General features: G+C 36.7%; 1 protein-coding gene across 4 annotated transcripts in view; it reads right to left on the bottom strand.

Moving 5' to 3' along the window:
• Elmod1 (ELMO domain containing 1) overlaps positions 1-27400 on the bottom strand; it is a 62840-nt gene that overhangs the window by 17924 nt on the left and 17516 nt on the right. Inside the window, exons 2-8 of one of the 4 annotated variants that reach the window (XM_047519068.1) lie at positions 24782-24883; positions 17257-17392; positions 11739-11922; positions 11587-11615; positions 10666-10763; positions 6701-6830; positions 341-474 (exon numbers count right to left, since the gene is read on the bottom strand). In XM_047519068.1, coding sequence (XP_047375024.1) covers positions 341-474; positions 6701-6830; positions 10666-10763; positions 11587-11615; positions 11739-11883 — 536 coding nt within the window. In that variant the 5' untranslated portion in view covers positions 11884-11922; positions 17257-17392; positions 24782-24883. The remainder of the gene's footprint in view (positions 1-340; positions 475-6700; positions 6831-10665; positions 10764-11586; positions 11616-11738; positions 11923-17256; positions 17393-24781; positions 24884-27400) is intronic. The other 3 variants (XM_047519070.1, XM_047519069.1, XM_047519067.1) reach the window with 3 other exon arrangements.

Below are 27400 nucleotides of genomic sequence, written 5' to 3'. Positions count from 1 at the left end.
TATTTCAAAGCTTGACAATTAATGAATCTGGGTCATTGATATATGATGTCATAATATCTTTCTTATTTTTTGCATATGCTTGGAGCTTTTCATAATAAAAAAAATTTAAAAATATATTTGACATTATTTTTTTAAAAATCTAAGATGTCTGCTGAGGTGGAAGGAAGAGGCTGGTAACTTTTTAAACTTTATGAATCTGAGTTACCTCTGGGAGAACTTGAATGTTTTCTTGGAGTCCTTTGGGAAGTGCCTTTTGTTAAGTAGTAACTCCACTTTGCCATTCCAATATGAGAAGACCAAAACATCACTCTAACATTCAACTATTCTTTATTTTACTTACTGCAAATTATACAGTCCCAGAAGTCCCATTCCTCGAAAATCTGTCTTAGGATCGTCACCTTGGAAACCTATTTCACACCACTGCTTAGAAATCCGAGATTCCAGGGGAGTATTCGGCTTTAAGAATTTCCATAACTGAAGACAAAAGAAAAGAGAATAGCCCTGTTCATATGCATATGTAAATATCCTTCTCTATTGGTTTAGGTTGTGTAAACTACATTATGAGAAGGGAATTTGCAAAGCTGAATATGTGCAAATATATTATAATTAAAGATTGATCATCTTTCAGTTATCTGTGATAGCAGTACTCAAAGTATGGTCTAAGGACTCCTTGGAGGTACTAAAGACCTTTTCAGCATGAGTAGTAAAAAACCAAAACCCAAACCACTATTCCCTAATAAAAGTAAGAAATTAGTTACCTTTTCACCCTCATCTCAGGAGTGCTCTAAGGCAATGGAATGTGTACTAGTCTATTTTAGTGTTTCAAACTTTCCTGTTCTGATTTCTTAATGGAAATTAGGTAGGTGGACAGATAGACAATCTCCCACAAAAAAGCTTTTTGGCATTCTCTAAAATATTGAAGAGTATAAATGGAAAGGGAGAACAGGGAAAATTTTGTAGCCATTTATTATTCAAACCTTCAGAAAAAGCTTTTCTAACATTAAGACGTTTAGTTACATTGTTAACACAAAGAAAAGTGAAATGACTTGAGTTTCATTTCTCAGGTTTCACCTATAACAGGAGTAAGTGCATATATTATCACTTAGCTGGACAAAGGAATATCAGCAAAGTTCATGATTAATATCTCAAAAGATATTGTCATCTTTAAGAGTTGCCTAAAAGAGTATAAATTAAAATCAATTACATTCAAATGGAAAAACATGAATTATAAACATTATTATACTCTTCACTGCTTAATAAACTAGTTTTATTTTTGAGTTTTTGTAGAAAGCTAGATTTAGCACATATCATTATGGGGGGCGGAGAGAGAGAGAGAGAGAGATTGAGATCCACAGTTATATAAATATATAATATTTAAAAGTTGCTTTTTCTTTTTTTACTACTGGGGATTGAACTCAGGGGCACTTGACCACTGAGCTACATCCTCAGCCTATTTTGTATTTTATTTAGAGACAGGGTCTCACTGAGTTGCTTAGCACCTTGTTTTTGCTGAGGCTGGTTTTGAACTCAAGATCCTCCTGCCTCAGCCTCCCAAGCCACTGGGATTATAGGTGTGTGCCACCGTACCCCACCTTATTCTTAATACTAGAGATGGGCATATAAGCAAATTTACTTCTTAGACTATTAATAGTTGATATCACATTTTCATTATAGATAGGATATAAGCACAAATGTTATATTTACTTATTACTATTTCACAAATAAACTTCGAAATTTCTTATTCTATATTATATGGATTTTAAAGTTTCAATAGTACCGTAATACAAAATTACTTTGCTTTACAGTGAATTGTCACATATCTGACATAGTATCAAACATAATATTCAATGACAGAAAATACTAACAAATAAAAATTTACAGTTCATTTTCTTTTATTGTGGTTATTTTAGACATTAAACTAAAATTACTATTCACATTATTAAATATTTTATGTTAGTGCCACAATAAGTAAATTTATCTAAAGGGTGAAAGAAAAACCTTAAAGAGAAGAACTTAAAGAGATTTATCATGCCTGAAAACAAAATATCAAACATGGGTGTTCAAAATATCTGTTTATATAATCTACATAAGAATTTTCCAGTGCTCTGCATTTATCAATTCTAATCATTTTATTAGAAGATACCAAGTAATGAAAGACCAGGTAATGATCCCAAGAAAAGGATCTCTTTTAAAAAATTCTTTAGAAATTGATTTGGTTACTATCACAACGGGCGGGGGAGGGAGGGGGCGCAAATGTATAGCTAATAACATTTATTTGAATAATAATTTGAATCTATCTCAGGGTTCTTACCCAGTTAAAAAAAATATGTGGTTTCATCCAGCGAGTGGAGTAAAATGGCAAAAGGAAGCATTTCATTTTGTAAGTAGGTTATAAACCTCATTCAACAGGTGAATGCTTAGTTTGGGAGAGTAAAACTTTAAATAATAAAATGCTTTAAAAATTAATTCCATTTTCACAGTTTGTGTTATGTTACTGAAAGCTCGGTCCTCAAATCCAATAATGAAGACAAGGTTTTGAGAAAAAGGAAAAAGAAGGTTTATTGTTTTGCTAACAAAGGCGAAACACAGGGGACTTCCGTCCCAGAGGCTGAGATTTTCCCCATCAGAGGGAAGAGGTGTTTTTTAAGAGCTGATCCAGAGGAATCCTGTTTCCAGACATTAAGGGAGGACAGCCTTAGGGAGGAGAGGATCAGGGAGACATCAGTGAGGAGAAGGCTGGGAGGAAGAAACAAGGGATACAGTCAAAGCATAAAGCGAACCACTGTTATAATGGCAGAGTAGACTAGTGATTAAAATGTCCTCTTGAATAAGTTGTTAATCCTATTTGCTTTCATAAGGGTCACTCTCTTGGAAAATGAAAGCCAGTTATGTTGAAATACTTAGATGAGGTATATCTACGTATATTTGTATATTTCCTGTAAGAAACCTTGAACTAATTCTCTTCTAATAGGCTCTTCCCTGAAAAAGTAAGGGTAGGAGGCAGAGCAACCCTGCAGGGTGAGCTCATTTCTTGCATTAGGAAGCCAACTTTACACCTGAACTCTGGTCATGGGCCTCTTCTTGGGGGGCCCTGAGGAGTATAGTCATCTAAGACTATACTAGTGGGAGCTGAGTTATTATGAAGCCACCTGCCAAGTGCAGTAGACCAGGGGCTAGAAAGAGTGATGCCTGTGGCAGATGACAAGCTACAGATGTGGAGGCTGCACTCTGAGTCAGACTGTCAGGCAGCATGGACTGTTCTCTCTGTTGATCCCTCTTCTCTTTGAACTGAACCTTTAAACAGGCTTATTTGGACACTTCAATTTTGTCTCATTCTGTCTGCAGCAGAGCAGAAAGGATGAGGCTGTTCGTTCACCCTGGAGCCAGAGCATTTAAGAGAAGCAGCTTTTCATGGAGGCCACCATGGGACTGTCTCTTCCCATCAGTAAAGGGCCTTTTAATTCTGGCTTGTATTTTTTTAGTAAGTGCAGGAATCCGCCTAAGTTTTTGCCTTCATTCTTAACTTGATTGGAAAACTTTTAATAGAAATATCTGTTTGAATAAGTCATAAGGGCAGTGGAATGTGAATATAACAATATTATTCAATTTAATTCCAAATGATCATAAAATTTAGAATTTTTGTACTTTAGGACTCTAAGCAGCTACATTGATAATTCTTTCCTGTGCTTATAAAGCAAAGCACTTGAACAATGTGGCAATATATTCCCTGAGCTTATAAATGAAGGGGTCACCAAACTTTAAAAAGAATCAGCTGGTAGAGATTTAGGGCCTTGTGATTCTAAAGTGGTCTTTGTTGTAACTACTTCACTTTGCCTTTGTAGTAGGATAGCAGTCAGATAAGGATACAAAAATGAACAAGTGTGGCTTTGCTCCAATAAAACATTACTTACAAGCATGGATGGAAAACCAAACTCAGTCACGGGCCTTGGTTTGGTGACTTCCGCTCTCAATAATTTTGTGAGGTAGGTAGCAAGGGTATTCTTATTCATCTTGAAGATAAAGAAGCCTAACCTTGGGCCATTAAACACAAGCCATGCAGTCCCCGGGGAATAAAAGTGGATAAAACATGGTTTCTCTCCCAAGGGCTAGTGTAGTACCATAGTTAATAACCCTTCCTAACCATGTCAGTTTGCATACTTAGCACTCAGCCTCAGTTTCCTCATCTGAAAAATGGGAACAGTACCTGTATATCACCACAAGGTTGCTGTGACACCTAAGTGAAAATGCTATAAAACACTTACTGTAATATTTGGTACACACCAAACATTCAATGAATGTTTTATTATCACTGCATAAAGATCCTACTCCTGTGTTTGCTTGGGGAGCTAGAGAAGATTTCCAAATTCAGGGAATGAGGACTTTAAAAAACAAGGTGGTTTCTGCTGTGAGAATAATGGGAAGCAGAGGGAACAGCATGAGCAAGTTCCTGGGCATATGGGACGGCAAGGCCTATTTTAGGTCATAGTGCCTGACAAAGCAAGGCAGTGTGCGTAATGGAGTTGCACAAGATGTAGCTAAGAGAATATAGTGGAAAGGGGCAAGATGCATGGACTTTCTACTATAAGACAAGGGAAACCTGAAGTGTTCAATCTAGATAATCACATGACTAGATCTGTGTTTTAGAAAAATTCTTCCAGCAGTATTTTAGAAGATGGAAGGGAAGAATATAATGATTAGTGACACAGTTAAAAGGCTGTAACACTCCAAGCTGGAGATGATGGCTAGAATAAGACAGTAGGAATAGAAAACATTTGAGAGAGATTTGAAGGTGTGCTATGGGGGAAAAAAAGGATATTTTTGTAGATGCAGAATATGTCTCAATTAGCCTGCAAGTCACTGAAAGGCAGAAAAGAAGTCTTTCCTCAAACTGCCTAACTCAGTGGGGGACATCATTGTTTTATCATGTACTAAAATGTGAATCAGAACCTGAACTAAAACGCTTGTAGTTTTCCAAAATAAAGATAACAACCATTCTCCTGCCTATCTAGCTGTAACAATCAAAATAACACATACATAATAAAATTATAATTATTGATAACAGTCATATCATAAAAATTCTTGACATGAACTAGAATACCTCACGCATTCACCCATATTTGTTAAAAACCTACTAGGTGTGAGCCCACATGCAACAGATGAGCTAAAGATGCTGCACAGGAGGCACCCACACCACATTAATTAATTCTGAGGATGTCTTAGCCTTTTTAATGTGTTGTTCAGGTGCTTGTGACCAGTCTGCTAATTATACCACCTCTTCTTTTTCACTTTTATTCTCCTCTTAATTCCCACTGTTAGGTCCTTTCTTTTAACTTGACTATCTCCATCAGAAAAGGGAAAGTCAGGGAAAAGAAGGCAATGAAAGAAGATGGAACTCAGTCAGTGGGTTAGCTAAAATTAAGCAGGAGAAAAAGGGAAGAAGAAAAACCATTGCCGATTATGAGACTTCTTTAATTTTTAATGATTCACATCAGATACTGCACTAATTAGTAGAGACAAATGACTCATCTACTTAAGTACTTATGTACACGAAAACATACACTCCTTCACACAAAACCACAACAGAATACATTTTTAAAATTCCATCTTCTATTGACATTTTTCAGCAAAACAAAATTAAGGCAGCTAAACAAACGCTTTCTTCCAAATTTGTTACTATCTTTTATAATTCTAGGAAGAGGCAAAGAAGTAGCATAATTTTAAAAATCATCTATTTTCAGAAGTGAATTTACAAAACATTTCAGATAAGTAGTTCTAAAGGTTGGTCTGAAATTTTTCCTCTGGTCTTAATTTCTTGAACTAAAATTCATTTTTCTTAATGGTTCTGGGGATTTAACCCAAAGGCATTTTAACACTGAGTTACACCACCAGCTCTTGCCAAGTTGCCCAGGATGGCCTCAAACCTGCGAACCTCCTGCCTCATCCTCCCAAGTTTCTGTTATTATAGGCATACATCACCAATGCCCAGCAAAAATTCAGTGTGTTGAATCCCCCCTGAATACATCAGGGGGATGTAGCTCAGTGGTACAGTGCTTGTCTTGCATGTGTGAGGCCCTGGGTTCAATCCCTAGTACCAAAACAAAACATAATACATTATCAGATCCTGTGAGATTTTCCAGGGTTTCTTTGACATCCAGGAATATTTATTACTCCACATTATTTTCCAACAGTTTTAATATGCCAAATATAAACCTTCACCTCCTCTTTGAATACTCTCCAAGTTACATGAATAAATAATCAGCATTAAGATCTAGGGCAATTTCCCCAGAGAGCTCTTGCTGAAGCAGAAATCAACTTCATCTTGTTTGATGTGTGTTAAAAGTCATAAGTGAAAATCCCAGGACACTCTTTGATAAATGTTATTTCTTCTATTGACTTTCCACACACGTGAAATAATCTAAACTTGAGCCAAATATGAGAGACACAGAAATCACCTCTGATGCTTTCTCAGATTACAAAGTAAACTTACTTTAAAGTCAAATTCTCATATGACTTTTATGATGGGAAATTTACCTCCAACCTCTGAACCAGCAAGAGAACTCAGCCTTACCAGTCAGTCACATTGATCACATCTTACTCATCCCCATATCCCCAAAGCCTGGAGTACTGCATAGCACACAACAGGTGCTTGGCCAGCGTTAGCTGGCTTAAGTTACAGGCTGAAGTGTGTTCAAAGACTAACCTTCAAAAGCATTTCTTCATGTTGGGGATTTTCAGAATCATAGGGTTCCCTTCGCAATTTTTCCACATCTGCGATAAGGTTTCTGTAACCCACGATTTGCAGAAGGCAAGCCTGAAGAGAGATTCCCAACCTAAGGTGTGCAAAAAGAGAGAAAACACCCATGAGGAAAAACCATCCTTGTACCTTTGGCATTTGCTCACTTGACATATACATAATAGAACTTTCACATGAATAGAATATTCAGGAAATTGCCCAAATATAATCTATTTAACAGAAGCACAATATTTACTGAAACTTCACATGGGTAACTTAGAATATGGCTAAAGTTTGTCTCCCATTCTGACTTTTTCTTAAGCTATATGGTAACAGTTAGGCTTAAAAATAAGGGCACTCTTGATGAGGAATTTCATATTACTCAGAGGGAAAAGAGGGAGGGAATGAAAAATGGTGGAATGAGACAGACATCACTACCCTATATACATGTATGATTACTCGAATGGTATGAATCTACATCATGCCCAACCATAGAAATGAAATGATGTACCCCATTTGTGTACAATGAATCAAAATGCAGTCTGTAAAAATAAAAAATAAAAAAAAAACTTAAAAAAAAACTTAAAAAAAAGAAAGTAAGATGTAGAAAATATAGGTAATAATAATGTAGGTAATAACAGTTCTTAGGGATCATGGACCCCCTAAGTGAAACTTTCAGAATCAGAAAGTATGTGTATGAAAGTGTGAGGGAAAAGCCAAGGGGGAGAGAAAGCAAGAGAGTGCGAGAGCGCCCCCCACAGGGCTTTGGAGCAAGAAAATTTCAAAAGGAAACAGTAAGACCAATACTACCATCTGTGGGGAGTATACCTGACAGATGAGCCAGTGACAAAAGAAGTCACAGCTTTACAAGATTTCCCAGCACACTCCAACCACTCTTCTTGTCTGAGCACACAATCTGCTTTGCTTATTATCAAGTAGTTCAAATTCTATCCTCTGAGCAGGTTCATTTCTACCATCACCCTGCTATACCTTCTTATTTTAAAATAGTTTGTTCTAATCTCATTTCCAGGGTTCAAAAAAAAAAAATTCCTATTACTTCAATTTTCTCTCACAGGACATGGTTTTTAGATGCCCTGTCATCTTGCTTGGAATATACACTGCTTGATTAACAGCTCCCAAAGCCATATCACTGAAACAGGAAGCCATCTGGCAACACACAGAGGACCATCACTTCCAGTGATCAGAGAGCACTGTTTCCCTCTCCTACAATATATGAGGAAACACAGGATCTTTCTAAGCAGTCATATAATATCACAAGTTCATTAAGTAGGTGACTAATCACCAAGATCTACTTTACATAAAACTACCGTCAGATAAATGATTCTTCTATGCTGCCTGTACTTGTTTGTTGACATTTTAAAATCTGAGGGTAATACTTCATGTTTATTTCTTCTTTCCTCTTTCTTCCTTCCTTCTCTCCTTCTCCTTCTTCTTCTTTTTTGGTACTGGGGATTGAACCCAGGGGTGCTTAACCACTGAGCCACATCCCTAGTCTTTTTTTTTTTTTTGTATTTTATTTAGAGACAGGATCTCACTGAGTTACTTAGGGCCTTGCTAAGTTGCTGAGGCTCTTTTTGAACTCATAATCCTCCTGCCTCAGCCTCCTGAGCCACTAAAATTACAGGGGTGCACCACTGCACCTGGCTTCTTTCTTTATTCTTGCTAAATTCTTTAGTCATGTATTTTTCATGGTTTAAAAATGACTGAATGTTGGTAATTTCATATGATGCTGTCCAGTATATTTTTGCTTCTACTTTACTCACTCTGAACATTTTTGTCTTAATGGAGGTGGTCATTTTAATCAATGACAGTGACATCACCATCATTTTTGGGTGGTAAATGAAATGCACATAAGTTAAATATAAAATTGGGGGCAAAAGGTCTTAGGATGATATAACTACTTCAAATGTAGAGGGTAATGTCAGAAAATCCAGGAACACTAAGATTAAAATTGTGTGTTCAATTAAATGGCCTTCATCATGGCACTTGTATATCACAGAACTGAAAACTAAAAAAATAAAATAAAATAAAATATTTTATTTTATTTTACTTTTGCAGTTCTGGGGATCAAATCCTGGGGCACTTTAACACTGAGTTCTATCTCAAGCCTTTTTTATTTTTTATCTTGAGATGGTCTCACTAAATTGCTGAGACTGGCCTTGAACTTGAAATCCTCCTGCCTCAACCTCCAAAGTCCCTGGGACTTCAGGCCTATGACACCTTACCTGTCAAGATATTTAAATTTAGGAAATGGCACAGTAACTTTGGTCATTTAGAAAATCAGTACAGCACTGAGAAGAGAGTTACTTTTGAGGGAAAGAATAGAATGAAAGAAATAAAAGAGGTGGGAACAAGGTTAGTTAAATTTTTTGTAGTACTGTGAGCAGCACTTAAAAATATAATTAAAGTAAGATTAACAGTAGTGAAAGATTTGTGATTTAAAAATGTTTTCCCCATCTCTAACCATCGATTTCTTTGTTTTCTTGGAAAATATTTAATTTTTTTATATCAGATTTTGTCAATAATAATCCAGCATAAAAGAAAAGGTTCTGGAAACCACACTGAGATATAAAAACAAACAAGCTAATAAATAAACCATAACAAAAAGCACCTAAGGCCTATTCCTTTTACAGAAGGACATGAAAAGAATAGATGAAAAGAAATGCTTTTGAATGTAACATATAACTTTCATAGGACAGATAAAGAAGAGACTTGCTATTTAATCTAATCCAATCTCTAAATATGATTAGAGGACTAATACATCCCTTATGCCCAGTTGTAGTCTTAAACTTTTGGTTCAATCTAATTTAGAATGAACTGCCTTCTTATCACCTTCCCAAAAGAATAAAATATATCTCAGGAATAAAATAAAATATATGTCATTTATAATAAATAAAATATATACATTTATAATGTATTAAAAACACATTAATTGCCCAAGTAAATCAACCTTAATGGCTGAAAAAGGGAATGGCAGTAATAAGTTGAAGTGGCTGCAGAAGAATGCTACGGAGAACAGGTAGAAATGGCATTTTTGTGATGAGCCCCTGGACAGCGGGTATCTCGAATCCTTACAAGATGTGGACCTGTGCCAAGCATGCTCTGACATCCCCTTCAACTCCAGCTTCCTCCTGTCTTTGGTAATTAAAAGGCTTTCTCCAAGGTAACATCTAAAGTTCTCATGTTCATAGATCTAAAAGACAGTTTGATTGTTACCCACCTAAAACTGTCTCTAAATATATCTGAATTTCAAATTTATTCTAACCAATGTCCTAAGCCCCAAATTTTACTGAAAAATTGCTGTTCCCAGTGGAAAATCTAAAACTAATTTTAAATGTCACGAACACTGCCAAATGCATTTTAATACTTCCAAGATGAGAGGAATAAATTATAAAGTTCTGAAGTCTTCATACAAAAACCATCTCTTCCTCCCACACATGCCTGTCTTCTTGATGAGCAGGTAGGAACTGTCTCCAAGATTATCAGCCTGTTGTGAAGGAATATTCATGAGGAAACTGAAGGAATATTCTGGCAGAATCAGCTTAGGTATAGTTATGATTTGAACATTTACTGTTAATGTAAAACAGGCATTGAATAGAATGGTTGTGGATGAATGGGCTTCCTCTATCTCATAGTCCCATATCAGGCGCATCCCTCCCATTTCTTAACATTCATTGCATCTCAGAAGCATAAGCATACACCATAACAGAAGTGTCAAGTTCCTGCCATTTACAAACATGAAAAGGCACCTTTTTTTCTTTATTTTCACCTAAAAGTTGACACACTGCAGATGACTGAGGAAGAGAGGAAAGGAGAGGGGAGTGGGAGAGAGGGAAGGAGAGAGACAAACACTAAACAGGTGGCCACGTGATTTGTGTTCCAATTTTCTAACATAGGAAGCATATTCTTACTGTGGATTTATGTCGGGGTTAATTTTTTTCAGTTCCATGATGTCGTCTATAGTTTTTTCAATGGCATCAGGGTGAACACTCACTGAAGTCTGCAGCAGCTGGAAAATATACTTTGATCAGTTCCCTTTCATTAATGCCAATGACTTTAAACAGTGTCTACTGGGATAGAGGCTTCAAGTGCTATTTCAAGCTTCTGTATGAAAGTGTAAGCTAAAAGCAAACACTGATTTAGCCTGCTTGAATTCTAGCAAATTTGAACTTTTCATGATCAGGTTAGTGCCATTTTCCTGATAAAGGTAATTAATGTAAAGCAGAAATACATACGGTTTTTGTTTTGTTTTGTTTTTATTATTGTTATCTGTTTCAAGTTACTTATATTGCAATGTTGTATTTTCTTTTCCTCATTCAATAAAGTTCCTACTGTTAATGGGCATTCTGTCTAACATGGGAACAAGGTCTGAGGGATGCCAAAATTAAATAATAAGATAAAATAACCAAGAAACTTCAAAAATGGTTTTTTTTTTTTTCTGTTATGTGCATGCTCAGCTATGTGTTATAAAGGCTAACATAGTGACTTCTTTGATTTTACTGGGAGATCTTAAAGTTAGTATAAAGTTAATTCATTTGGATGGTGAGGAAATACTAGAGAGTTAATACTGTACCAATATTCAAGAAAATTTTATTTTTATGATGTGAGAAGTATAAAAAAGGGTTTATTCAATAATGAAATTATAAATGCCTCACAAATCTGTCTAGAAATTCAAATGTAAAGAGTACAGTGCTTTGTGATGGACAAATGATTCTTTCTTAATTTGCATTAGTTTTCAAACAACAATATAGTTTTGTTTCTTAAAATTTTTACTTTTTATGATAAGCCTCCTATGCAAAGTTGCTGAAAAATAAGGGAACAATTTTACTTACCTTACTTTTCGAATCCCTCAGTGATGTTTCTGTTAAAACAATAACAAAAAGTCATTCAAAAACGATGCTTTACAAATGGCTTAAAATTACTATAACGAAATTAAAATTGTGTCAGCTCTGCATTTTGCTTTTTTTCTTTGTTTCAGGCTTACCGATCTTCATGGTTCTAGAAGCTCCAGGCTTGGTATTGTAACAGATTCGTTGCAGTTCACATCTTCCAGTTAGCTTCCTCATTACAAATTTCAGGCAGCGCCACAAAAATTTACAGTAAAAATACAGGCACACCTGGATCAACATTCTGTGAAAAAGAAAAGACAGCACCCTTCCAATAGAACTCTGGAAGAGAACAGAAAGCAGCCACCACCAGCGAGAAAAGCAGCCCAGAAGAAAATCAGCAATTAGAATTAGGAGTTTGCAAGTATATGCATGTGACTTTATTTGCAGGAACTACATTTACTCATGCTACTCCAGAATCCCCCTTTCTAGAAAGTTTGATATTCCAACAAACCAAGGATGAAGCACTGGAATATGTTGTCCCTCCCTCTGCCAAAAATGTTTTAGAAATAAGTAAGTACCTTGCAAACAGAATTCTTCAATATTGCTTGTGCTAATGTTATGTCTAATGTTAGACCCGGGGAAGAAAGTCTTTGCCTTTTGCCTGGGCGAATGGCTTCTCAACTCACCCTTGTTCTTTTCTAGCCCTTCCTAATGGCATTTATTTATTTAGCCACTACCTGTACTTTTTTCTTCCCTCACTTTCACTCTTTCTTCCTTCCCCTGCTCTCCGTTAGGCACTGCTGTCCTCCTGGAGGATGTGGTTGCGTGGCCACCTTTTCTGCTGACCAGTCCCAATGTTCCTTGCCCTTGCCGGAAGGTCTCCTTATCAAGTCACTAAATAAACACTGCTGTCTTTCAATTCTCTTCAGCAGTGAGAGCATTCCCTGATTAAACTTTTCAGAAATTATAAAGAAGCTGTTCTTGGCTCTTATTAAGGAACGTCTTCTTTCCTGAACAACCTACCTCACCCCAACAATCCTCACCAAACTAGGAACTATGTTGCTAGTCATGCACTTATTCACATGTCTGGCACATGTGAATTTGTCTCTTATGCTGACTTTTCATTTTAAAAATGTAAGTACCTACTACTTTGTGGAGACTACTGGTCAGAGTCTCAAAGTGACTTGTTTTAGGGATAAAGAGGGCTTGTCACTCAAGAACTGACATTCAATCATCTTCTCTTTATACTGTGCATTCCTGGGAGGAAGAATTATTTCTATTACTTCCTATCAGTGTCATTTCTTTCATTCTTTCTTTTTTCAGCACTGGGGATTGAACTCATGGGCACTTGACCACTAAGCCACATCTCCAGCACTGTTTTGTATTTTATTTAGAGACAGGGTCTCACTGAGTTGCTTAAGGGCTTCGCTTTTGCTGAGGCTGTCTTTGAACTAGCAATCCTCCTGCTTTAGCCTCCTGAGCCTCTGGGAGGCTCGCCACCATGCCTGGCCCTATCAATGTTATTTAAAAAAATTTTTTTTTTTCCTCAAATGCTCACTGATTTCTACCCACAAGCCTCGCCCTGCCTGGGTTCTGAAATAATGTGATCCAGGACCATTTAGATCAGTTAGTTAGTTAATAGCCTCAACAATGTGATCCATTCCCCCAAATGAACCAATGCCTTGGTTGTTCAAATTGTTCTGGTTCCAATAATTTTAATAGCCTGTGTTAAAAATAAAAATTTCAACAGTCTTATTTGTATAAAAGCACAGGGTCAATATTTTAAAATGAATGCAAAGAAATATACAACCAAGCTGCTACATTAAGATAACAATGCAGGCAATAACACTGTCCTAGAATATCTAATAATATGAAAATGTCCATGATATGTTTCCCAAGTAGAAAAATGTTACAAAGGGATATGTATAGAATGATCTTCTTTTTCTTTAAAACATGAAACAAAAAAGTTTTAGTAGTGATACATAAATGGGATGGGAGAGAGAAGAGCAAAAATGTACATAAAAAATGTAAACAGTGGTGTCACTGGGTAGTGGAGTTATCAGTAATTTTCATTTTCTTTTTTTAATCAAGTCAATTTTCTTTTTGTGTAGCATATATGTATTATTTTATTGAAGAAAAAAATGAAAGTTATAACAAAATTTAGAATGCATAAAATGATCACCAAATACAGTTACAATAGTGCATATGAAATTTCTATGTGTAGTTAGTTACTATAAAATCAGTTGGATTCTGCTCAAAAACAGAAAATGAATTTACTATGTTAAAAAGCCTAACATTCAACTGCTCAAGTCAAATATGTTTTAAGATCTGTTAAGATTTAGGTTAACAGCTTAAAAAAAAAAAAAAGAACCCTAAAAATAAATTTCATAGAACATTTTAATTAGACAAGTGAGAAGATTTATAAAATCTCAACTTGTTCTCTTGGAAACTGTTCTTCATTTTTCAACTATTGAATAGCTATGCCAGAAAAAAAAGATTGAGCAATGTCTTTGTCAACTGGTCCCCTGCCAAATGGTAATGATATTAATTACTAGGAGACATTACTCCTATTAAGTCAAGGATAAAACTTTCCATGATTATCTGCTTCATGTGCAATTTTCAGTAAAGTCAGCCTCACATGTGGGTCAGAAACCAAATGAAGCCACCTTTCAAGTCTGTGTATTAGAACTTTACCACAGGTGGGATCACATGATCATCAGGTTCTTGTAGTACCAATTCTTCCTAGAGGAAAGGGTCCTGATAATTGTTTATGGAGCCTTATATGGATCCTAAATATCCCTCAAAGGCCTGTATGTTAAAGGCTTGGTTCTTAGGATGTCACTATTGGGAGGTGGTGGAACCTTTAAAATGTGGGGCATACACTTGAAGGGGCTGTGGGACTCTGGCTCTCTCTTCATTCTTTTTTGCTTCCTGACCAGTAAGACGAATGGTTTTCTCTGTCATGTTCTTCCACCATGATATGCTGCCTTGCTACAGACCAAAAACCATAAGGCCAACCAATCAAAAACTAGAACCTCCAAAACTATCTCAGGTATTTGCTATAGTAAGGGAAAGTTGACCAACACACAGAGCATTTGCATATTCACCCTACTTAGGGTACAAGGCACAAACAATTTTATAGGTTAAATTAAGCTATGAAAAGTTTTCCCCATAATCATTATATCAGATCTATACAAAGATGTGGTTTGAGACTTAGACATGTTATTCATGGTGGCAGGAAGTGCCTATATATAGAATGACCTCTAATTTCTCTCACCGACCTCCTTCTACGTGGGAAGAAAATGCCTGTATTGCTGTTTTGCATCAAGACAGTTTAACATAAAGAAGATAACATATTCTGTTTGATTTTATCTTTTTCTTTTTTAACTCCTCTGAGGATGTTCACGCCATGAGATATGAAAGATGGTGTAACCTAATAGAAATCCAGTTGGGGTTAAGAATCAAGTATCATTTCTGAGGGTTCAAGCACTCTGTGAAAAGTATGACATTCTTCTCCCATAACCATATAAACAACATTACAAATCATGGAAGAAAATGCCCATTTTAGTGATGAAATGACATTTATTGAAATGACATGCACTGTTTACCCTTTTGTTACTTCTAGGTCAGCAGTCCTGATAATGAATGCTATTTATTATCCAAGATATAATTAAAATGCCCCCCTTATTTTTCTAATGGACCAGCAGGCCTACAAATATTACATTAAAAGAAATAATGCCTTGCTGGGCACTGTACTTTTTTGCTTGCTAAGTACTATATTTTTTCAATTCAGATAATCAGATCAATTAATGTTTTGACAGTTAAAATTTATTTTGCATATAGATCATAAGCTTGGTGCAGGCAAGACATGGTCAGAGATGGAAACACCAGAGTTATCTCTTTCTTATTTTAATGACAGAAACAATATCCAATTGGCTTCCTCACGAAAAGACCAGATCAGCAAATCCCCCACATGCACAACTCAGGATGGGCATTGCTATGGTTTTGATGTGAGGGGTTCCCCAAGCTCACATGTGAGACAATGCAAGAAGGTTCAGTGGAGAAATGATTGGGTTGAGAGTCTTAACCCAATCTGTGAATTAATCCCCTGGTAGGCGTTAACTGAGTGGTAAATGAAGTGGTAGGGTGTGGCTGGAGGAGGTGGGATTTGGGGCATGGCTTGGGTATGTGTTTGGGTATCTGAGGAGTGGAGTGTCTTTCTCTCTCTCTCTGCTTCCTGATCTCATATGAGTTGCTTCTCTCTGCCAAACACTGCCATGATGTCCTGCCTCACATCGAGCCCCCCGCCCCCCAGGAATGGACTATGGACTATGGCCTCTGAAACCTGAGCCCTCAAACTTTTCCTCCTCTACAATTGTGCTGGTCAGATCCTTTAGTCACAGCAGCAAAGAGAGTTGACTAAAACAGGCATACACTCACACTGCCAGGAGTTCACTTCTGAAATTATTTGGACCTATTTGGCTCCCTAAATCATAAAGTTCACAGAAAAATTGCTGCCTGTTGAAAGCAGAACCATAAAAACAATTATTTTCAAAGATCGATAAATTGGTTTGGTAAGTTTACCCTGCAAAGGAAGAAACTAAGAAACAGACTCACAAATGCTCTTGACTGGTTGGTGTTGGAAGGAAACAAGGAGGGAAGGGAAGAAGAAAGGAAGGGAAGGAGGGAGGGACGAAAGAAGAAAGGAGAAGAGGAAGAGAGGAAGAAAAGACACATCTCTTTCTTATGGGAGTTTAAGGACTTTTGGATTCATTGTACCCTTCCTTCCTCCTAATTTACTTTGTTTTACATCCTCATGTTTCTGACTGCATTCCTCCAGAGGAGGCATTTCAAATAGACCTTCGAGACAGATCTCCTTTGCTTTCTCTCGCACAGACTCTCATCCTGTCCTGTTCCACACCCTCTCTGCCACCTGACTCTGTGCTCAGGGGGTTACAGCTCTGCTCCTTTCTCCTCCCAGTCTGAATCAGCAAATTAACAAAGCTGAGTTTTAACTAGGGCAACTTTTGCTTTTTTTTTCTTTTTCTTCACAATAGTAGACTAAGCGTTCTCAGTTCTGTTGGGAAGTTCTCCACTCACTACTGACAAGGTTAATTGTTAAGTTAATGTCACATGAACAACAATTAAATCCTCAAGAGTAGAAGGAAAAAAATACGGACCAGTACCCCATATTTCTAATTACTCCTTGCATAGGCAGTGTCATTTTTGCATCCGTTTCTGTTTTTTAATCATAGTCTGTTGGTAGAGTTCCAAAAACGAGTTGTTGTGGCTTCCTGAGATGAATGCCATACTTAAGCACTGGGAGAATCTGATTCAATAATAAGAGTAACTACATGTCCCATTTCTAGTATTTTCATTTACTGTTTTTTAATATGCTACAGAGTGAAGTTTATGGCTGAGTTCACACCAGTCTTTTTCCATAAAGCAATTATTATCACCTTTATTATTTAACACCCATTCTCTAGCTTGAAGCAGAATAGCCACCCAAAGTAAATTATTCAAAATGGATCATATCTCTGCCACCAAATAAAAGTGAGCTCCTGTCTTGTGCTGCTTTGTTAGAGGAATCCATTAATCAGGGATAGGTCTGGAAAACAGAAGATTCACCTAGAACCAAGTGGTCCCTTGCCTGAGGGTGAGGGCTGTGGGTACCTGTAGTGCAAACTACTCCATCATCTTAAATTTGTGACTCTGATGTCTTCTTTGGAAAAAATAAGAGAAAAAATGGCTTATTTTGAACAATCTCAATGAATGTGCTAATGAAAGTCAATTCTTGCTTGAAGAAATCCTGTAATAAATAAGAAGTATACTATTGGTGAGAAAAGAGACATACAAAAAGAGAAAAAAAGATCACAATTCTTAGCTCAAATCATAGTTTCCCAAATGAAACATTTTTCATCTAAATGGTCAAAAAGAAGAGCAAACTTCTCAATGTTTCCAGAATTATATACACTTTCAAACATGACTTTTTAAAAAAATTTAGTTACTTCATTGAAATTCCCTATTAGGGACACTGGCAATTGATGGGGAATTAATGTATCAAAAGGTGTTTGCCTAATAAAAGGAGCCATCTCTAGAAAGAGTTTTCTACTGGGAAGAGAGGCTGCAGAGAACTTAACATATTAACTGGAAATGTGAAATTACATAAAGAAAGCATGCATGGGCCTCTAGGACAACGTGCATTTCCCACCTATAGAGCAGAGCAGAGGCACCAAGACCCTGTACCCAGGTAGAGTGGGGTCCCCGAGGTCTTTCCCACCATTCTTTATTTAAAGAGATCACACTGTCTTCTGAAAAGCAAAAATTTAAGGAAGTTGTGGGGTAAATATCTATCTATCATAGTCCAATATTATTCAAATTCTATTGCTGTAGCAAAGGGCACTATCTTTACATTCCCGGGAAATTTTTATCTGTGAGTATAGAGAACAACAGTTGATTGTGGGATAATTAAAATAATAAATTAATGATTTATCTTTTTCCCTTCAAGGAAAAGGAGACACAGAATAATACATTTAATTTATTAATTACATTATTATTCAAATTAAAAAACTGATGCTTGGATGCATGTATTTACAAGATTTATTTTAAAAAGTTGGATTAAAAATATATATAAGGGAAAGCAGCAAACACATTATACTTTGACATTTAAAAAGTATTTAAATGTAATCTCAAATGTAAACTTTTATTGGTAAATAAAAATATTTTTAAAACAACCAAAATTAAATAAATATGTAAATAAAGGGTTGTCACAAATAGGTAACATTATAGGCCTCAAAATAAGGGGATAGGGGACTGGACCTGTTATTGTTATAGATTTGCTACTTAACTAATAAAAATTTAAACTACCAGGTGAGAGGAAATTATCAATATTACAAATAAGTTAATCTCTATCTTAAAGATTAAGCTGAAAGAAAATGATTATGAATGAATTGAGGGGAAACTGAATAAAAAGGTAACTGGAAGGCAGTTTGCTTATTTCTTCAACTGACAAATACAAAAGGAAACTGGCAATGCCATACAGAAGGAAAAAGAGCTGGGGCTGTGGCAGTGGAAACAGGGAACAAGAGCCAAGGACTTAATTTCACTTCAAGTCATGTGATCCTGCAGTAAAGGAAAATGACAAGAAAAACTGATGATTCGAGAGAGAGGAGGTGAAGTACCCTCCTCTGAGATTGGACAGGAAGGTCATTTCTGTTTTTTTTTTTTTAACAGGCAGGGGTTGGGGAGATGGTGGGGTGCTAGGGATTGAACTCAGGGGCACTCGATCACTAAGGCACATCCCCAGTCCTATTTTGTATTTTATTTAGAGACAAGGTCTCACTGAGTTGCTCAGTGCTTCACTCATTATCCTCCTGTCTCAGCCTTCTGAGCTGCTGGGATTTACAGGTGTGGCCACTACGCCCGGAAAGGTCAACTCTTGATTGTCCTACAAGGAGCACAAGAACCTCCTGGAAAATCAGCATGCCTTCTCAATTCAGAACAAAAGTGAAAACTGCAGTAGAAACATAAATGAAATTCAAAGCAACATTTATTGAATGCTATGGCTTTCACTGATCTTGTTAATGCTCTGCAGAAGGGGCTTAATAAACAGTGACATGTCCAAAGAGTTGCCCCTGAAAAGCTGAGGGAAAGCAAAAGGCAGGAGAACTGGGATGTGGACAACGGAGCTGTAGAAGCAGCCCAGGCAACAGCTCGATGGCATGAGCAGGCTCTGGGGAGGCCAACTGCAGGAAATTGCCTAGAAAAAGATTTAAGCGAATGGATTTTAATGAGTGTGAAAGCAGTTTTTGTTTTGCTGCAGGGAAAATAAAGTATACATGTGTATATGTATGTGCATATTTGTGTGCATATATATATATAAATGTATACACACATTGTGTGTATAAATGTATGTTTTATATACACACACATACAAATATATGTACATGCATGTATATGTGTCCTAAAAGAGAAAACTATGGATAACTGGTAGAAGAAGCACAGTCTACAGTGATAGACAAATTTGAGTGCACAGGCCAAAAACTTTGCCCTTTTCATAAACTCAGCTAATGTCTCAAGCAATGCTAATCAAATTCTGGGGCAGCTGCACATGCATATGCCTTTTGTACTTCAAAAGCAGTGGAAATTGGTTGGTGCTGAACAGAAAGTCTGACTAGACAGTCCAGAAATCAGACCTCAAATCTAGTCCCCATTTGCCATTCCTGAGCTGTGTGACTTTGGACAAAGTACTTTGTTTCTCTGGGTCTCTACTTTCACATTTGTGAGTTGCAGGGATTATAGTAGATTTCTGGCTCTAAGAGAAGGTTAGATGTGTTGAAACAGGAAAAGATTTTTTGTCTGATTCTCCCTTCTCTTTGTGGTCCACTTTGAAGTCAGGGTAAAAATGCTACCATACTTCTGAGCTGCTTTATTCTGTGCTTGCAAAGGTACCAAGAACTTAAACTCTGCAATTTATCTTCTACTCAAGTCTAAACAGAGTCTACATGTAGCAAACTTGAACCACTTCCGCTGGCACTCAGCCATACTTTCTTTGCTTTGTTCACAATATCTTCGCCTTCCACGCCCTCTATCCTTATTTTAAAATATAAAAGTTCTAAGGGGCAGTGCACATAGTTCTCTGGTGGTCCTAGATTTGATCCTCAGCACCAAACAAAACAACAAAAGTCTTAATCTTCTTTATCCCTCAATGAAGCCTCACATGGACATTCCTTCACAAAATGCCTGTAACCTGCCATGAATCACATTCTGTTTTGTGTCTTATTTTTGAATGTGTACTCCTCATCTCCTTACCAGATGGTGTGTTACTTTGGGACACAGACCATTTCATATTCATTTTTGTATCAGCCACAAAGACTTCCAGTGGGCACACAGCAAGAGGGTAACATGAAACACAAAGAGAAATAGGTCTGTGTTCAAATATCTTGTGCCTTTGAGCAAGTTACTTAATTTGCTATGCTTCCTTGACTTGCTCTGTAAAATGGGCAATTAAGTCCTATTTCATTATGATTGCTATGAAGAGAAGATAAAAGTGGCATAATACTGGCATTATCAGCAGCAAATGCTTACTGAGTGAATCAGAAGACCAAGATAGTCAAGTGTGAATGACTTATAAAATCCAATTTACCGTTATTTTTGCTAATGATATGCCTTTATTTACCTAATCATAATAGTGAAATACTTTCCTTCCTCAATTGCCAGGATGAAGGGACAAGTCTGCTGTATTGCTCAAACATTTTCTCCCACAGAGGTTTGAGCTTGGCAGATGTTTTCCTTACCTTGCATCTGCCTGAAGAAGGAAAATAGACAAAGAGATTCACAGTCAAGAAGTTGAGATTATGAGGCTGGAATGGTTGGTAGCAATTATTTATATGGCATTACTTTCATATTCCATTTATTAAAATTTTCCAAAATTAATAATGTTCTGATTATTTTAAAATATTTTTTGTTGGTCTGAGGATATAGCTCAATGGTAAATTGAACGTAGATATGGGATAATGGATAAGTACCTCACAGTCAACCATCTGACTTTAGCCATGATCTGCATGAAAGGAAAAAAAATGGATAAAATGGATAAGAAAATGTGCTTGCGGATGGGAATGGTGGCACATGCCTGTAATTTCAGCAACTCAGGAGGCTGAGGCAGGAGGATTGCAAGTTGCTTAGACAACTCAGAAAGACCCTGTCTCAAAACAAAAATAAAAAGAGCTAGAGATGTAATTCAGTGGTAGAGAGCCCCTGGGTTCAATCCCCAGTACTAGAGCGGAAAAGAAAAGAAACAAAGAAGATCTTTAGTACCAATCTTGGGTCCTCTCTATAATATGTATCAATTGAATTAAAATTGATAAAATATACTATAAAAATTAAACCCTACCCTTGGTTCTATTTGGGGCTTCAAAATGGCCTCTCTCTTCTCTTTTTCTGATCACATGTAGGCTCTCCTCCTCCTCTCTTGCTCTTCCTCCTCCTCCTTTACTTCTTTTTCTTCCCCCTCCTCTTCCCCTCCCTCTCTCCTCCCCCTCCCCCTCTTGTTCTTCCTCTTCTTTCTTCTTTTTCCTTTCTTCTTTCTTCTTTTCCCCCAGTACTGGTGACCTATATCCCCAATCTTTTTTATTTTTCAGGGACTCACCGTGTTGTCCAGGCTGGCCTTAAGTTTATGATCCTCCTGCCTCAACCTCCTGAAGTGCTGGGATTTCAGGCATGTGTCACTGTGCCCAGCCACAGGAACATTTTCTTATGTATTTTATCTTTTGTTTTCTTTTCATGCAGATCATGGCAAAAGTCAGATTGGGTGACTAGGAGGTACTTATTTAATATCCCATATCTACATTCCATTTAAAACACACCCGTTAAGCCAGGTGTGTTGGTGCATGCCTGTCATCCCAGCTACTAAGGAGGTGGAAGCAGGAGTATCACAAGTTGGAGGACAACCTGAGCAACATAATGTACTCCATCTCAAAACTCAAAAAACAAAAGCCATGCACTTTAGTTGGGTGTACTAAGACTGTAGCATTTATTTCTTTTATCTCAGGTAACTCTTTTCAACACACCTTAAATATTTTCTCCATTACCTCTTGCTCACTAATGTATCTAATGGTTGCAGTGAGCTGCTATGGCTTGAATGTCCCACCAAAACTAATGTTGAAATTTCATCCCCAATGTAAGGTATTTAGAGATGGGACCAGGTGGGACCTTTAAGAGACAATTAAGTCCTAAGGGTTTTGCCCTCATGAATGGATTAATTCACTTATAGATTAATGGATTAATGGGTTATCTTGAGAGTGGGTCATCTCTTTGTGCCCCTGTTACCACATGATGCGCTGCACATTCTTGGGACTGCAGAGTTCTCACCAGGAAGCAGGCCTTCACCAGATGCAGTCCTCTAATTTTGGACCTACCAGCCTCTAGAGATGCGAGCCAAACAAACCTTTATTTATTAATTACTTGATCTGAGATATTTAGTTATAGCAACTGTAAACAGACTAAGGCAGGTACCACACATTTTAAAGTGGATTAAATCTCATTCTTTCCTGCAACCTGGTTTCTTTAAGATTAGTCTAATTTCTTCTGAGGCTGGGCATAGAGCATTTCATTCTAGAACGTCTCAGAAGTTGACAGATTAATTTCTCTGTGGGTTTTTAAATAATGCTGAAGTCTCAGTAAAAGTCAGCTTCTCATTTTTCATAATATATTTGCTGACTTCAGGAATTATCACCTGATTTATTCAGGCCATGTTTACATAACCTTCTCTTTGGTTCAAATGAAAAGATTGGCAAGATTGTCCAACATCTGTGGGAATGGACTATAGAGAATAAATGCCAATCTAAATCTGATGGAGTCCATGAAACAGGATTATTACTTCTTGCCCTCCTATTCTTCCAAATTTCATAAACATTATAACATATAGTGAAATCACATATTATAACTTAATAAAAATACTAGAAACGAAAGCTAAAGGATGGGTAATGGCTGAATTTCCTTTTATTATTTCAAAAGTCAATGGTTAATTAAAACCTACCAATTTTTTTTCTTGATGTAATGTTTCTCCTAGCTTTTGTTTTATATAGTCAATGCCAAATAATATTTAGAAAATGTATGTGCCAAGTTAAAAGAGAAAAAATTGTATCAGAATACATAACTGATAGGGATGTGCTGGTTCTATTATCTTTAGTACTGGTCTGTGCAAAATTATAGTGGTGGATTTTCACTGTATCATCTTATACAAGTTGGTTCTAAAATATAATCTCTACTAAACATACTATTGCCACGATTCAACAAGGAAAGTAACAGAAGCAAAAGCTACAATCTCTTCTAAAATGGCTGGTTTTTAGTCCACTTGAGTTTTTCTAAAACAAATGAGACACTGAAGAAGAAATTCAAGTGTGCAGCTTGGCACAGACCTTACCACCTCCATTAACTCTTACGCAGGGCACTCCTGACTTCTAAGCTTCAACTAACACTAAAGTTTTCTGTTAACATGCTTCTACAGTGAAAAGACCCACGTTTACATTGGGGAGGCGTTCATAAATACAAATTTTCCACAAACATGTAAACAGATGGGTTAATTACCATGGCAACCAAAAACATAACAGGTCAAATACTTGGCTGGCAAATGTCTCAGTGATATTTCAAATACTATCCTTTGAACATAGCTGAGATAAACAGGCTGGGGAATATTCTCTGCAAGAAAACAAACTGATGTCTGGAAGTGGTTTCACAGTGACCTGCTGATGTGTTTTCACGATTCTAAGATCCGGTAAACACCAGCAACCATACCAAAGCACAGTGACTACACAACCTGTCTGTGCCTCCAGAGACTAAGGAAAACAAGACTAGTGGGGAAAATAAAATCTTAGATTGCAGCCATGGAAAGAATCCATTTCCTAAAAGAAACAAGCTTCCTAAAGATTTGCTTAAAGGAAAATCAGAGCAAAATAAGAAAGGGCATTAGAGGTAGATCACTATCTTAAGGCTGAGAATGGCAGATTTCTGGAAACTGTGTTGAATTTTCTAACATACAGGATATGAGTAACTTTATTTTGTTTATTTTAATACAATATAAAATTTCACGGGGAATTTCATTAGTCCTCTTGAAAAATAGTCCTAAATGTAGGTCTTAAAACAAAAACACCCCAAATACACCATCATACATATTCAAGCTATTCGGTCTGCAGAGAACCAATCATAAATACAGATTGCAGAAATATCATTGAGGTAGCGAGAGTAGAAGCTTACAACAAATATCTTAATCCACAGAGCACATTTTAAAATGCTTGTACAGGTTGGTTAGCCATCCAAAATATAAATTAAGGGGTATTTAAAATTGCTTATTTCAGAGAAATAATTTTATACAAATGTATCAATTAATTCCTTGACTGCTAGATCCTTAAACCTCCGAGTTCAGCTTAGCAGCATGCCATTCTTTAGAGACACAGGTAATCAAAGTTGTCCAAAGTACTTATGCTTTTGTGTCCATGTTCTTATGTCTTCTACGAGTGCTCTGTCACAGCATCAATGTGCATTGACAATTAGCAGAGGAACTTTATGACCAAATTATTCTTGACTAAAATGCAAAACAGCAGACCTGATCATGGGATCATAAATGGAGAACAGAAATACTACCCTAATAGGCAAGAAAGTTTCTCAGCTTTAGCAGGTTCATCCAGGAAGCCACACTTACCTCAAGAAGTGCTTCATTGTGCCTCTGTTGACTATCCAGATGCTAGGCAAACTGTCCTCAAGTAAGTGCTCCAAAATCTGCCTTTATCAAAGTAAGTGTAAACTGTGGGAAGAAATTAGATATAGTTACTAATAAGGGTACTAAAGACACCAAACCCCAAATTTCTGCTACTGAGGTAAGTGGGCCAGAACACCATCAACGCAGCCCACAGAGCAGACAGTTCAGTGGATGGAGATTATAGTATAGTCTCTCACTTTATAATTATACAATCAGTCTTTCATTTTAAGTTCACTTGCTGGAGAAATTATTAGTTTCATGACCATCAATACTAAGGTTTTTTTTTCCCTCTATTTTGGGTATTCTTCCTCTTGAGGAAGAGTATTTATAAGGAAAATAAAAATAAAGAACAATAGACATAACCATACTGATTTCCAGATACCCATCCTGGCTGCCTCAACCTTTCAGAAGTACAATTGAAGAAGAACTAGAAGTAACTGATAATGTTATTAAGTTCACACTATGTGCATGTATGGAGCTATCACACTGAACCCCACTAAAAAGTATAATTAATACAATATTAATAAAAAATTTTTAAAATGGCTGTTAAATTCAGGTATTCCAAACAAATAAATGATGCTCCACGGCCCATTTTCTGAAGGGGCAGAGCTATAAGATTTTATATTAGCACAGTGCTTTTCAGTTAACAGTTTGCTTTCACAAAGCTTACAACATCAGTCTTCTTCATTCTGAGAAGGGATAAGACAGACTGGAGAAGAGAGAGTTTGGGAAGCAACAGCAGAGAGAAGTCACCTCTGGAGAGAAGAAACAAGTGGAAAATCAGCTCTAAGAGCTTTGTGAGGAACCGAATGTATGAACAAATGGCAGAAGACAGAGACAACTACCAACTAGATCAGCCCAGAAATGGGGGAACTCAGCCCCAATCAAAGCCAGTTTTTCATTAATACATTTTTTTCCTGCAAATATTCCATGCGTAGTTGAAAGAAATGTCTACACACTAGCTTAAGATTTGTGGTTAGTTCATTACCTTTGGGAAAAGACTAAGGGCTTAGGCATAGGGAGAAGGAAAATTACCTTCGATTTTATAAGTTTTTTTTCTTAAAATAAAAATGTAGGAAAATAAAGAAAGAATGTTGATTCATTTTTGGTGGTGGGGATATATATTATTCTTTGCAATTTTGTGGCTTTTAAAAGAGAATTTGAATTTTAATTTAACTTGGTTAGTGCCCACCCAGCACTCTGATCATGGTTTATAATACATTCAAAAATAAAGGGAAACAGGGATCCTTGGAGAAATAACTGATCTAGGGTTGGAGGAGAGCAAGAAGAACCTGAGGTACTCCAGATAGACAACATAGGGTATGCTAATTAAACACAGCTGCACACTGAAAGAGCTCTCAATGGCCGAAGCTGGAACAATCCAAGCAATGAAAATAAAGTCGTATTGGATTATGGGCCTAGCATAACATAAAGATTCATGGCTCTATACTGATGTAGATAAATGATCAAATAAATAAATAAATGGAGGAGAATATAAATCTCTTATAAAAATAATTTCAAATAGTTTACTCTCCTTACCCTTTAAACATAGGCTGGATTTACAGATTTCCCAAGTACAGTATGGAAAGGGCCAAAAAAAAAAAAAAAAAAAAAGAGTAGAGAAACCTGACAAGTACTGCCTTGGCCAAGTGTTGAAGGCTAATATCACCAGTGAGCTATCATGTTGAGAGAGAGCAGGTAATCTTGACATGGTATGATGAAAAGGGTACTTTATCCTTGTGATCTCCCTCCACCAAGCAAAAGCCCTGTCTAATCATGACAAAAACTTCAGATGAATTCTAATTGGAGAACATTTTACAAAGTAACCAATTTACTACTTCTCAAAACTCTCATGATCATAAAAATCAAGGAAAATCTGAGAAACAATCAAAACCAGGAGATGTGTGCCTAAGAAGGTGTAACTTTAAGTGGTATGTATCCTGGATCATATCTTTGAACAGAAAAAGGAAACAAGGTAAAAACCAAGGAAATCTGAATAATGTATGGACTTCGGTTAATAATACGGTATCGCTATTGGTCTACTAGCTGCGGCAAATGTTTTAAAGTAAGATGTTAACAATATGGTAAGCTGGGTGACAATATAAGGGAACTCTCTAATTTCTCGGTAAATCTAAAGTTACTCTAAGATAAAAAGTTAATTAAAACGTGTTAATAGCTACTATACTCTAGACACAAAGTTAGGCACCAGGGGTCAGGGTGAACTAAAAGGGCATGACTCCATGCTTCAGATTCAACTGTCTTGAGGGAGGACAGTAGAGACAATGACACAGAAATTGTACGTAAACATAGCATTCCACCTGGAAATGGGAGACAGTGTGTAGGAGAGATGTCAATTTTAGATAGAGGGCAGGGGGTTCCCCAGACAGTATATGGAATTCCCTAGAAGCAAAAGAAAGCACAATGTGTTCAGGGAGAAATGTTCAATATGACTTAGCTCATTGAGAGAGACGGGTAAAAATAGGGATGGCAAAATACAGAAAGCGTAAGGTCACTCACTTCTTTCACAATGTCAAAAAGTTTGAAACTTATCCCATGAGCAAT

Source organism: Sciurus carolinensis, chromosome 11, assembly GCF_902686445.1.
Source record: "Sciurus carolinensis chromosome 11, mSciCar1.2, whole genome shotgun sequence".
NCBI classification, from domain to species: domain Eukaryota; kingdom Metazoa; phylum Chordata; class Mammalia; order Rodentia; family Sciuridae; genus Sciurus; species Sciurus carolinensis.
The sequence above is the reverse complement of the archived record's forward strand: the minus strand, read 5'-3'. Positions and strand labels throughout refer to the sequence as shown.